Source organism: Vulpes lagopus, chromosome X (genome assembly GCF_018345385.1).
Source record: "Vulpes lagopus strain Blue_001 chromosome X, ASM1834538v1, whole genome shotgun sequence".
NCBI lineage: Eukaryota > Metazoa > Chordata > Mammalia > Carnivora > Canidae > Vulpes > Vulpes lagopus.
Window position 1 is genome coordinate 15,441,577 of NC_054848.1, and position 12,626 is coordinate 15,454,202.

At 42.6% G+C, this 12,626-nt stretch overlaps 1 protein-coding gene across 2 annotated transcripts in view; it reads right to left on the reverse strand.

The window, feature by feature from the left end:
• Positions 1-12,626, reverse strand: part of MAP3K15 (mitogen-activated protein kinase kinase kinase 15) — a 113,844-nt gene that overhangs the window by 85,752 nt on the left and 15,466 nt on the right. The window contains exons 2-3 of one of the 2 annotated variants that reach the window (XM_041740045.1): positions 7,314-7,453; positions 4,751-4,774 (exon numbers count right to left, since the gene is read on the reverse strand). In XM_041740045.1, coding sequence (XP_041595979.1) covers positions 4,751-4,774; positions 7,314-7,453 — 164 coding nt within the window. Of the gene's footprint in view, positions 1-2,415; positions 2,704-4,750; positions 4,775-7,313; positions 7,454-12,626 lie in introns of those variants that run through there. The other variant, XM_041740044.1, reaches the window with a different exon arrangement.

Genomic DNA, 12,626 nt, shown 5'->3' on the forward strand with positions numbered 1-12,626 from the left:
TTGAAAAAGAACAAAGTTGGGAGAACCATATTTCTTAATTTCAAAACTTACTATATAAAACTATAGTAATCAAAATAGCATGACCCCGGAATAAGGGTAAACATACAGATCATTGCGACAGAATTTATAGTCCAGAAGCAAGCTCTTACATTTATGATCTGATGATTTTGACAGGGTGCCAAGCTATTTCACTGGGGAAAGAAAAGTATTTAAGAAATGGTGCTGGGTTGACTGGTCTCTACACTCAAAAGAAAGAAGCTAGACCCCTAGCTCACATCAGTCACAAAATCTAACTCAACATTCATCAGAGAGACAACTGTAAGAGCCAAAACTCTAAAACTTATTTTTTTAACTACTCGTTTTCGCTAAAATTTCTTTTAATTTTATAAACTCCAGTGTGATTAACATATAGTGTTATATTAATTTCAAGTGTCTAAGATAATTAACTTTTAAAAAGAAAACATAGGAGCAATTCTTTGTGACCCTGGGTTAGGCTAAGAGTTCCTAGATACAACATCAAAAGCACAATCCATAAAACAAGTAATTGATAAAAGTCTCTGCTAAGTGCTTTGCTTCCAGAATATACAAGGAACTCTTACAAGTCCATAATAAGACAAAAAAACTCAATTAAAAATGAGAAGATTCTAATAAACATTTCATCAAAGACTGAACGGCTAATAAGCACATGGAAGATGCTCAACATCATTTAGTCACTAGGGAAACACAAAACCACAAAGACACCACACTTCATGCTCACTTGAGTGGATACCAAAAACCAGACAATACCAAGCATTGGTGAGGATGTGAAGAAACTAGACCTTAGTTGCTGGTAGAAATGTAAAAATGCTATAGCCACTTTTGTTGTTATTTTGGTAGTTTCTTTGAAAGTTAAACATTTATTTACCTGATGATTCAGCATTTCCACTTCTAGATACTTTAGCCAAGAGGTATGAAGACATATTTCCACACAAAGATCTGTACCTGAATGTTTATAGCAACATTATTTATAATAACCAAAAAGTGGGAATAATCCAAGCACCCATCCACTTTTTTTATCACTGACTAGTATTCTATCGTACAGGTATTGCACATTTCATCCAGATAAACTTTTTGTGTAGCTATTCAGAGAAACAGAATGTGGGATATACCCATTCAATTGGATAACTACCTGGCAATACAAAAGGACTACTGATACAGGCTACATCATGGATGAACCTCAAAAGCCTCATACTAAGTGACAGAAAGGAGACATGAAAGACCACATTAGTGTATGGTTCCACTTATATGAAAAATCATGGAAAAGTACATCCGCAAGACAGAAAGCAAATTGGTGGTTGCTTGGGGCTGGGGGTGGCAACAGGGATGGTCTCCAAACAGGTGTTTTTAGGGGTGACAAAAAGGCTCTCACACTGGATTGTAGCAAGGGCAGCACAACTCTAATTTATTAAGAATCACTGAATTGAGGATTCCTGGGTGGCTCAGCGGTTTAGCACCTGCCTTTGGCCCAGGGCGTGATCCTGGAGACCTGGGATCGAGTCCCGCGTCAGGCTCCCTATGTGGAGCCTACTTCTCCCTCTCTCTCTCCCTCTCTCTAATAAATAAATAAAATCTTTAAAAAACATAAAATAAGAATCACTGAATTGTGTACACAAAGGTGAACTTCATGGCATGTAAATTCGGCCTAAATAAAGCATTAAAAAAAAAAAAAACCCTAGAATGTGAGAACATGAGCACTGTCTGAAAAAGAATGGACTACAAAGGCAGACACTCAACCACTGAGCCACCCAAGTGTCCCTCCTACTGGTTCAGTTTGTCTGGAGAGCCCTAATACACCAGCCCTCTACCAAATGAAACAAAGTTCAACATAATAGGTATAATTCTAGAAGTACAAAACAATTCCCTGAGATCTCAAAAGCATTGTGGTTTCCATGTTTTCATAAATCACTTTAAGTGGGAGGCCTGGGTGGCTCAGTGGTTGATCGCCTGCCTTTGGCTTCAGTCGTGATCCTGGGGTCCTGGATCGAGTCCCACATCAGGCTCCCTGTGGGGAGCCTGCTTCTCCCTCTGCCTGTGTCTCTGCCCCTCTCTCATGAATAAATAAAATCTTTTTAAAAATCACTTTAAGCATTCAGCAGCACATTCAATGTGTGGAATTTCATCTATATACCTCATTCTTGGGACTCTGTAATCCACTAGCGAGGACTATATTGTACCTCCTTTTTTTTTTTTTAAAGCTGCCCAATTATTACAGACCCACAATTTCATCAGAGTCTTTCCTGAAACCCCCAGAGTTAGACAATCCAGACCCTTGCTTCCAAGTAGCATTAGCCCAATCCATATTGAGGGGACAAGCAAACAAATTCTCCTTAAAAGTCACCTGACTTACTGTGACATTCTCTTTCAATGTTTACTCACCATTAGCTGTGAGATGACCATTCTGCTGATGCCAACCTTTTCTGAGTTTGCCCTATTTCCCTGCCACCTGGAGTAGCAGCAGTAACTGTCTCCCTATTTTCCAGAAACGGAAAACATTTGAAATGACCATGAACAATACCTCTCAAGGTTTGTTTCCCTTCAACCTTTCCTCTTAGGTGTTTTTCACCCTTCCAGCCACCTCTGGTCCTTTATTTTCTTCTCTTGAATCCTCTAAGTTTTCACACCCCATCAAGCATGACAACCAGCACTGAACACAGAATTCTAATGGCAAATATAGCAGAAAGATTAGTTGCCAAATCCTCTAGAATAAGTTCATCTCTCTCTCTCTCTCTCTCTCTCTCTCTCTCTCTCTCTCACACACACACACACACACACACACACACACACACACACCCCTAAGGAGAATGGTGCCATGATATAGAATTAGAATTACAAAGAATGTGAAGGAATTCCTGGGTGTTTGAAGGAGGGAGAATGTATCAGAAGGGGAGGCATTTAGTGGAATGGTAACAGAGTGACACTAAGTCTCTTGGTGAACAAGAATATTTCTAGGCTCCAAAACACTTAACAGTCAGGACAGATAGTTTTCTTCTTGGCACCTTGCCTTAACGTTATTCCTGTTTGGAGGAATAACCTTGAGACATTCCTTACATTAAATCCAAGTTACACCTTTTTACTTGTGAAACAAGTGTGAAACGAGCCTCTGAGAGCTGGAAGTTATCTATGAACCAAGTGATAGAGTTCAACCTTTTCATTTTAGTGATGAGGACACTGAGGAGGGGGGCAGAATGACTGCCCAAAGTTACCCAGAGACAATGCTAGGACTATAACTTGTGCCTTCCAGCCTCAGACCCAGGCTCCTTTTACTGGATCCCCACTATCTCCATGGAGGTGGGGACTTAAGAAATCAAGATCTAGAAAGAACAAGAAAGATTCCTATAAGTGGACAGTATCAGTACCTAAACGGGACAAGATTAGGCCCCAGGTCTTCCTATTTCTTTTCCCCAATAACTCAAACTCATTCTGATGCCTTAATTTTACAGGTCAGCTTGTTAAATACAAGCTGCAATGGTAATTACATAAACTACACCACTTGTTTTGTTTCTAGAACTTCATCTTCTGGCTTGCATGAGGAGAGTCAAGGCTTCCATCTCAGGAAGGGAGCTCTGTCTGGGTTCCAGATAAGACTGGGCCCCACAGCTACAGGGTGGGGCCTTCTGTGAAAGCCGTGAAGTCATGCAAAGCTTCTGTTTCCCTATAGAGGGAACCCTTGGGAGAGCTCTACCTCCTGGGTCTTTTTGCCCTCCCTTTGGGAATCCCAACTGCTAGAGAAAAAGAAGTAGGAGGCCCTTCCTTTCTAGAAGGGCTAGAAGTGAGCTGAGGGCCCAAAGGAAAGGGACAAAGAGAAGGTCCTTCGTCTAGGTCAAAAGTGGACAAACCACAGTGCTATAGGTCTAGGAAGATAGGCGTTTTAAGGGGCATTCAAAGGTACAGGGTAATCCTGGCACAATTTCCAAGGATGTGAACTTAAAGGTCTTTATTTATTTATTATTATTTTAAAATATTTTATTTATTTACTCATGAGAGACAGACAGACAGACAGACAGACAGAGAGGCAGAGACACAGGCAGAGGGAGAAGCAGGCTCCATGCGGGGAGCCTGACATGGGACTTGATCCCCGGACTCCAGGATCATGTCCTAGGCCAAAGGCAGGTGTCCAACCGCTGAGCCACCCAGGAACCCCTTGAAGGTCTTTAAAGTGGGGATTTCGTTAGATGATTCAAACCAACATGCCTTTATCACTAGGTCCTAGCAGGCACTGAGAAGCCAAATTGGGAGACTTTACCACATACATGAGAGAGCAGGAAAAATTCTGTCCTCCTCCTTTCCAGCTTGTGGCAGGCCACTCTTGGCTAGGTCCCCATATTACCTGGGGGTGTAAGTTCATGTTTCTCTGTTGTTAGAGAAACTTTGGTGGCAAGTGAGGGAGGTAATGGCTCCAGCAAAAAAGGATCTTGGTGTTTGGTGGGAGCAACCCAGATCAGAGGGAGACAGCCAGATGGTTCCAGGCTCAAAGTCCCAGTGTGCAATGGAAGAACAAGGCCATTCGCCTGACCTGACCTCCCGCCCTGTGCCCTGGGTGGGAGTAGGGCCTAAGCTAGCAGGCAGCCTGCAGGGCAGGGCTTTCTAGCCGGCCCCCTGAGAAACACTCCAACAGGCACCATTAGAAATCACTTTGCTATCTGTGGGATTTTCAGGCAAGCTCTTCTGCATTTACCAGGTTAAAAAAAAAATCTGAAAATATTGTACTTACTGTGTTTTTCTGGGTTACCATATCCTGAAAAGAAAAAAAATGATAAGATGAATATAGCTTTTTTAAAAAAGCCATTAACTTCCAGAAGCACTACAAGCACTTTGCCCCCCATCATCCAGCACCTACCTCAGGGCAAGAGTTAGTCACTTGAAACCTCCCATTTCCCCTGTGTGAACAACTTCAAATAGGGTGAGCCTCAGAGAATTCATATTCTGGGGAAAGCACATCATGATTGGCTAGCTTTAGGAATGACTGAGGGACATACACAGTTTTAAGGATTTCCCGGAGCAGTGGCAATGCTCTTGTCCAGAGACATTCTGAGATTCAAGTTTGAGGCTCTGCACCTTGCCTGTCCAGTGAAGAACGTCAGGGACAGCGTAGAACTGCCTGGGAAGTACCACGCTACGCTCAGGTCCATGACCATGTCTTGGCTCCTTCAGTGCCACCCCGCCCAGGCAGCCCTCCTACAGAAGGGGCACTGCTGGGGGGACTTCCCACACCTCACTCGAACTGTCTAAGAACCTTCAAATCCAAGGACGACAATTTTAGCCAGTTAACTTCAAATAATGGTTATGCAGCCCTTGGCCATAGCATTCATGTGCTGTAAGCTAACATTTGCAGACAAGAGAAAACGTAATTAAACAGCTGTAGGGCAGCCCTGGTGGCACAGCAGTTTAGCGCTGCCTGTGGCCCGGGGTGTGATCCTGGAGACCCGGGATCGAGTCCCACGTCAGGCTTCCTGCATGGAGCCTGCTTCTCCCTCCCTCCCTCCCTCCCTCCCTCCCTCTCCCTCAAATCAATCAATCAATAAATAAATCTTTAAAAAAACAGCTGTAAAATGGGGTTTATACAGTTAGACGTTCTGAGATCTTGGCTTTCTGAGGACAAGTGCAGCTTCCTTCTTCTGGTGTCACATTTCCCCTTTAGGAAATATTTTTCCATATTATTAAAAAGTAAAACTTATCCAGGTCATGGGACTTTCCAGAGGAGACCACTAAGGCATTGTTGAGGGGAAAAAATATATTGCATTGGAAAAAATACTTTAATTTTGTGTTTCTCATCAAAATATGGCTTAATAATCTATCCTTTCATATTTTCTAGTTCTAAATATTTTTCAAGCACAACTGCCTTAGCGAAAATCAGTAAAAGAAAAAAAATCAGTATCTAAATGTCTAAAGTAATAATATAGATTGGTTTATAGCCTTCTGGGAAACTATTATACAATGTAAAGTACAATAATAAACCAGTTTCTTCTTTCAATGTCCTATGAATGACTTCTTAAAACACAATACTGTGCTCTAATTACAGAGTACACATCTATGTCAAGTGTATGTGATACAGAACACACAGAGGTTACACATCTGAAGCAGGTTGGATTTCTACCAGGAAATAACCCCCGATTATTACAGAACCCAGAAAAATCTGGTTAATATTAAATCTCAAGAAACACAAAAATGTTCAACTTTGCCATCATCAAACTGTGCTATTTACATACACTAGTGATTTTAACACAAAGGGAGATGGACATTTAGAACTGGTGTCCATGAATGTGAATTTGACGCCACTAGTTCTCACCCGTGGCTGTACTTTTGGGAGGTTAAAAAAATCCCTCAGAGACTGTGATGTAATTGGTCTGGGGTATGACCTGGGTATTGGGATACTTACAAGCTGTCCAAGTAATTCTAAAGTGCAGTCAAGGTTGAGTAACACTGTTGTAAACAAACTAAGCTTTCACTCCTGAAATGATTTAACGCAGACCAGGATTTTCCTGACCAATATTAAGACATCTGACAATACTAATATTCCCTGAGTTTTATGGCAACTCACCTTAGACATTCACATTTTACAAACATGAGCATTTTTTTACATTTTCATCTTAATTCCAGTTAACTTACAGTGTTGTATTAGTCTCAGGTGTACAGTATGGTGATTCAACACCTCCACTCCACTGCCTTCTACTCCACTACCATCTCCCCACCTATGTTCCAAATATGAGTTGTTTTTTTTCCCTTAGGAGTACTATTATTCAAAAAAACATCTGTATCAAACTTGCAAGAATACAGGTGTAAAAACCTCAATACAGCATTGTGCTTTTCAGTTTTGCTCTGTTTTGAATGGTGTTGGAGGGTGGAGGAATAACAGATTAAATATGGAAGATGCCTATGCTAGAACTTTCTGCCCACTCTGGTGATGGTTCTGTGTCGTCATCTTATCATTCAAGTTGAGAAACTTTTAATGTGTAGGTTTGGATCAAACTGCCCACTGAAAGGTTCAGAGTGGCGTGTTTGCTCCAATGGAAGCTAACAGTTTTTGCCTTCACTTCCCTAATGAGCCCGGAAATGGTGAAGTTGCCTACAAGCACCTCTCTGTAGAGCATATGCTCATACAGTGGTCAGGAAGTCATCTGTGTGAGCGAGAAGCTGTAGCAGGAAGGAAGGAATTGCACAAGTGAATCTTTTTTGTTTATCTCCAACCTCCCATGCTACATGTACATTTTCTTTGAATGCATAATACTGCTTTCCCGAAGCCAAGTGTTCACCAGGAGACAAATGATCCCCTTTACCTTCAATGAAAGAGCAGTGTCCGCATCGGTGTCATGGTACAGGATCACATTGTTGGCCATGTCAAAGCTTTCGCGGACCCCCAGATGGTAAAAGAGGGAAGGCTGTCTGGAGATCTCACTCATGTCCACCACGGCAACATCTGAGATCAGCAAGGACAGGACACAGTGTGGGAGAGAAAGAGAGGTGATTGGTCTACTGAATCTATTTCCCGCTGATCACCAATGGGGAACTCCTGCAATTGGTGTTTCTACCACCAGCCTTTTTTTTTTTTTTTACCAGCCTTTAAGATAAAGCAGAAAGTAATGAATAATTGGATTAGAAGCACCCCATGAGCAGTGGAAGAGAAGCAACGAGAGAAACCTCTTCCCTCCTCAAAGTGCTGGGAACGTGGCCTCACTTAAAAATTGCTGTTGGAGTTAGTTTTGCTGTTATCTTTATTAGGAAATATGTGATCTCTAAAGGAGTGTGTTCACCTTATGTACAAATTATAAAGCCAAATGAAATGTCAAACAATGCTCCTGCCATGCAGCCCAAGACCCAGAACATCATCTGTACTGTCAGAGTCTCATGTGCCTCCTCCCAGTCACATCTCCTCCCTCCTGCTCAGAGGATGCCTCTGTCCTGATCTCTGTATTTATCAGTTCCCTACATGTCTAAATGTATATATATAAATATATATCCACGCATGTGTATATATATGCACATGTATCTTACATACATGCACAAGATTATATATTAGATATGCACGTCATGTTATATACACATGTATATACTTAATACATATATGCATATTATAATGTATGAATCCCTAAACAGGATATTGTTTAGTTTTGCATGGCTTTGAACCTTATATATATATATATAGTATCACACCATATGTATTCTTGGACTTGCTACTGGTGTGATACCACCAATTTGCATGTCTACCTCTAGTTCAACATAGCATTCCATTATATGAGGACTGAGGCCTGGATAGAAATTTCTTTATCCATCCTATCTAAATATATGTGTTTTTTTCCTTTTTCCTATTTCTAACTGCTGTAATGAACATTCCTTCTGGCTCAATGTCCATCATTAACTTGAAAATGTAGCTCAAATGCCCCTGGAGGTGTGTCCTATGGAGACTTACTCCAAATGGAGGAGGCAACGTATCACATCAACAAGGAGAGTATTTAAATGTGCCGAGCAGTACTGCACACCAGCTCAAAACTTGTCGTTTTTGAAAGTATAAAACTCCAAGTTTGATTGGACCTTCCCTACCACATACAGAGATTTTGGAAAGAACATCTGAACTTACTCTTGCAGTGCTGTGACTCATAGGAAAGTCACTGAAAATCCCAAAGACACAGAACAGAGGCAAGGTGAATGGAGCGAGAAGACACAAGAAGGTAGGCAGTAGCCACATCAGCACCAGGCATCACTGGCTCTGTGCAGGAAGCATTGAGAGTCCTGAGGCCAAGCGCCAACAAGCCCTAGGTGGGCCTTTTATTTTCTAACTTACAGATCGTCTGCTATATGCCAGGCATCATGCTGAGTTCAAGGGACAGAAATGAGAACAAGAAGGGTACTCAACCCACACTGGCACAAAGGTCATTCAGGGAAGGCCTGCAAAAAGGAATGCTGTCTGGGATCTGGGGGCCCAGAAAAGTCAGGCAAATCGGTGTGAGGGTGAGGTGATGGAAAGGGAAGGAAAGTGTTGCAGGAAGAGAAGACCACAAGGGCAAAGGGCCAGACATAAGATGGCATGTGTTAGGGGGACTGCAAATAATTTCAGGAGATGAGCCTGGAAGGGTTCTTAGGTGCCAGGTGGTGAAGGGGTCTGAAGGCCATGTTAAGAGAGCTGCCTCGATCCTGAGGCAATGGGAAACCTATGGTAGGGTGGTTTTTTGTTTTTCTTTGGATCATGGAAAAATACAAATATACATAAAAGTAGAATAGTATAATGAAGCCCCCCATAGCCCCTTCACTTCCCTCAACAACTAACAACTCACAGCCAGGCTTGTTTCACTTCTACTGGCACCAAACCACCCCCTTACCATACTATTTTAAGCAGACCCCAGACATCATTTCATTCCCAAATACTTCAGTATGTATTGCTCAAAAAGGAGAATGCAAATGGAAAACAACAACAACAACAACAACAACACTATAGTGGGCACCTGGGTGGCTTGTGTCTGACTCTTGATTTCAGCTCATGACCTCAGGGTCATGGATTGAGCCCAGCATTAGGCTCCAGGCTCAGCAGGGAGTCTGCTTGGGATTCTCTGCACACCGCCCCCATCCTGCTCCTCTTCCACCACCCCACATACTCTCTAAAATAAGTAAATAAAATCTTTAAGAAAATTACTGTAGGGCAGCCCCGGTGGCTCAGCGGTTTAGTGCCGCCTTCAGCCCAGGGTGTGATCTGGGGGACCCAAGATCGAGCCTGCGTCAGGCTCCCTGCATGGAGCCTGCTTCTCCCTCTGCCTGTCTGTCCGTCTCTCTGTGTGTCCCTCATTAATAAATAAAATCTTAAAAAGAAAATTACTGTAGTATCAATGTCTCACCTAACAGTTCTGAAAAAAAAAAAAAAACCTGTCATGATTATGTTAAGATTTTTTTTTTTTAAGATTTAAGATGAAGCAGGCTCCATGCAGGGAGCCTGACGCGGGACTCGATCCCGGGTCCCCAGGATCACACCCCGGGTTGAAGGTGGCGCTAAACCGCTGAGCCCCCCAGGCTGCCCCCTGACAGGTTTTAAACAGGAGCCTGTCCTGCCCAAATTCACCCCTCTTGAGGTTGTTGCTCAAGAAAGGACAAACGTATATGCTAAAGAAACACTTTACAACCCAGGCTGGTTCATTTATCTCCAACGGATAACAGTTCCCTGCAAACATTTGCTCGGAGTCAAAAATCACACCGCAGCTGAATGAATCAGTCCGCTTATAGGACGGTTCCCTGGACTGCACCTACTTACGTGAAAAAGCATGGGTTTGAGAGTTGTGCTATTAGGTGGCAGCACAGACGCTAATTCCAAGGCCACGGAGACAGGTGTAGTTAACTGAGGCAAGCGAGCCATGGCTTTCTTGCTTTCTTCAAGCTCCTTGAAGACAAAGGAGAGTGACAGGAACAGGCAGAGGCCAGGGACGAAGGACAGCAGCCCCCAACTGATGTGGGCCATTTTCACTGGAAACCCGCAACTTGTAACTTGGGGGGGGGGGTGGCTTGTCGCTGAGGAGACGCGAGCGCCTTCTTTCCTCTGCCTTCTCCCTTCTGTGTCAGGGCTCCTGTCCTCTAGCCTCACTCCTCCGCTCAAGGGCCCCTCCACGGCTCCACCAAGGGCTGGGACACAGACTTTTCAGTCCCTACTCCACGCACAGCAGACGGACACTGCTACTCCAAATTCGAAGTAATCCGTGTTCAATAGAAAGATGGTCTCACACCCAAAGTTGACATTTTTACCTGGTGTTTGTCACTCAGGCCACTAAGACTGAGATTACGCTGAGGATTCATAAAACAATAATATTCAACTAGCTCATTTTTACAACTCCTAGGATATTACTTTAGCAGATTCATAAATATTAAATGACTAAACACCACATTGGGATTTTTATTATATATGAGGCATCTAGGTTTGTTCCCTACCCCCGCCCTAGAGATCATAAGGCTTCAATCACCACAATGGTCATCTGCTTTGACATTTACAAAGTAGTCCCACAAACATCTAGGTTGGATTTCAGAACCACCCTGGGAGACCGGCAGGGAAGGTATTGGCTTTACTTCACAGATGGGGAAATGAAGCACAAAGATTCACCTGTGTCACGGTCACGCAGCCAGGGCACAAACAGAATCACAGCTCCCAAGTGTCCACATGAGGTTTCCTACTATCCTGACTCACTTTCTCAAACACAGCCACAAGGCGTTAAATAGTTGATTTATCAAGCTAAACCTTAGACAAACAGATCATAGATAAAAAGAGGTAAAATGCTGATTTTTCATTTGCAAATACAGCCTGTGCTCTGGAGCAACCATTACCTTTCAGTTTCTAATGACACAGGTCAGCTTTGGGGGAAGTCTGTATACAATAAACCATCCTTCTTGATGGAGACACTTATGCACCCTACCCATCTTGCTTTAACAACCCTTCAAAAGGGATACCATGTCAGGAACTCGCAACAAGCCAAGGCTCCCCTTAAAATCTACTCTTAGCAGTTAAGTGTGTGAATTTAAAAACAAAGTGCCCTTCAAACAATTTAAGAATCAATTACAATGATTTCACAATGTGACAGTATGAAATAAAGATGATATATAGGATTTTAGTTCATGAAAAACTTCTGAACACTATCTTGAATATTCTTTTTGTGAAATGTTTTTATAAGTAGTAAGTAAAACTCTAATTTCCTAGTGTGGCTTAAAAGGGTCTGATTTCTAAAGCAAAGCATTTATCAACAAAATGATATTATGGTAAATGATTTACCATATAGTAATTCTGCGATTGTACTGGCTCATGCCAGCCTTTAAATATATTCCAGGTAATCTGAAATAATGAAGATAAGTAAGATTGGTTATATCTAAATGAACTAGATTTTAGAGTAGCTTTACTGCCGGAGACATTTCAAAACTCTGAACTTAGGGCAACATGAGTCATCCAAAAGCTCCCTAAAAACAACAAAGCCCAGGGCTTCTGGGTGGCTCAGAGGGTTAAGCATCTGCCTTTGGCTCAGGTCATGATCCCAGAGTCCTGGGATCGAATCCCACATTGGGTTCCCTGCTCAGTGGGGAGTCTGCTTCCCCCTCTCCCTCTGCCCTTCCTTGTGCACATGTGCTCTAATAAATAGAAAAAAAAAAACCAGAGCCCAGATTTACTAGACAGGAGGCTACTTCTACTTTAAATCCAATTTTCCAATCACATAAGGAGGAGACAACCTACCAATTCGGTGTCAGGAAGTCAACCAAATACACCATTGACAGGGGCCGGGTGCCAGTTGCTTCAAGTACCACGTTGCAATGGGGAAGACAGGGGTGCAGGAGAGTGGGGATGTTGGGAACCTATACCTGGCCCCCGGTCTTTTGCTTCCCAGCATTTTTGTTTTAAAGAAGGACCCCAAAATCTGTGTATACCTTTATACGTGTGATTCAGATGTGTCCACTACCAGTTTTTCCAAGGACATATGCCAAATATAAGCAAATGATGTTCTGAGGTAAATGGACTCACTGGGCTTAATTTTAGAGCACTCACAAGGAAATATTTGCAATAGAAAACGTATCAGGACTTAAGTCACTTAGCTCTCGCATGTTTATGTTGCTCTTGAGCTAACAGGGAAAAAGCCTGC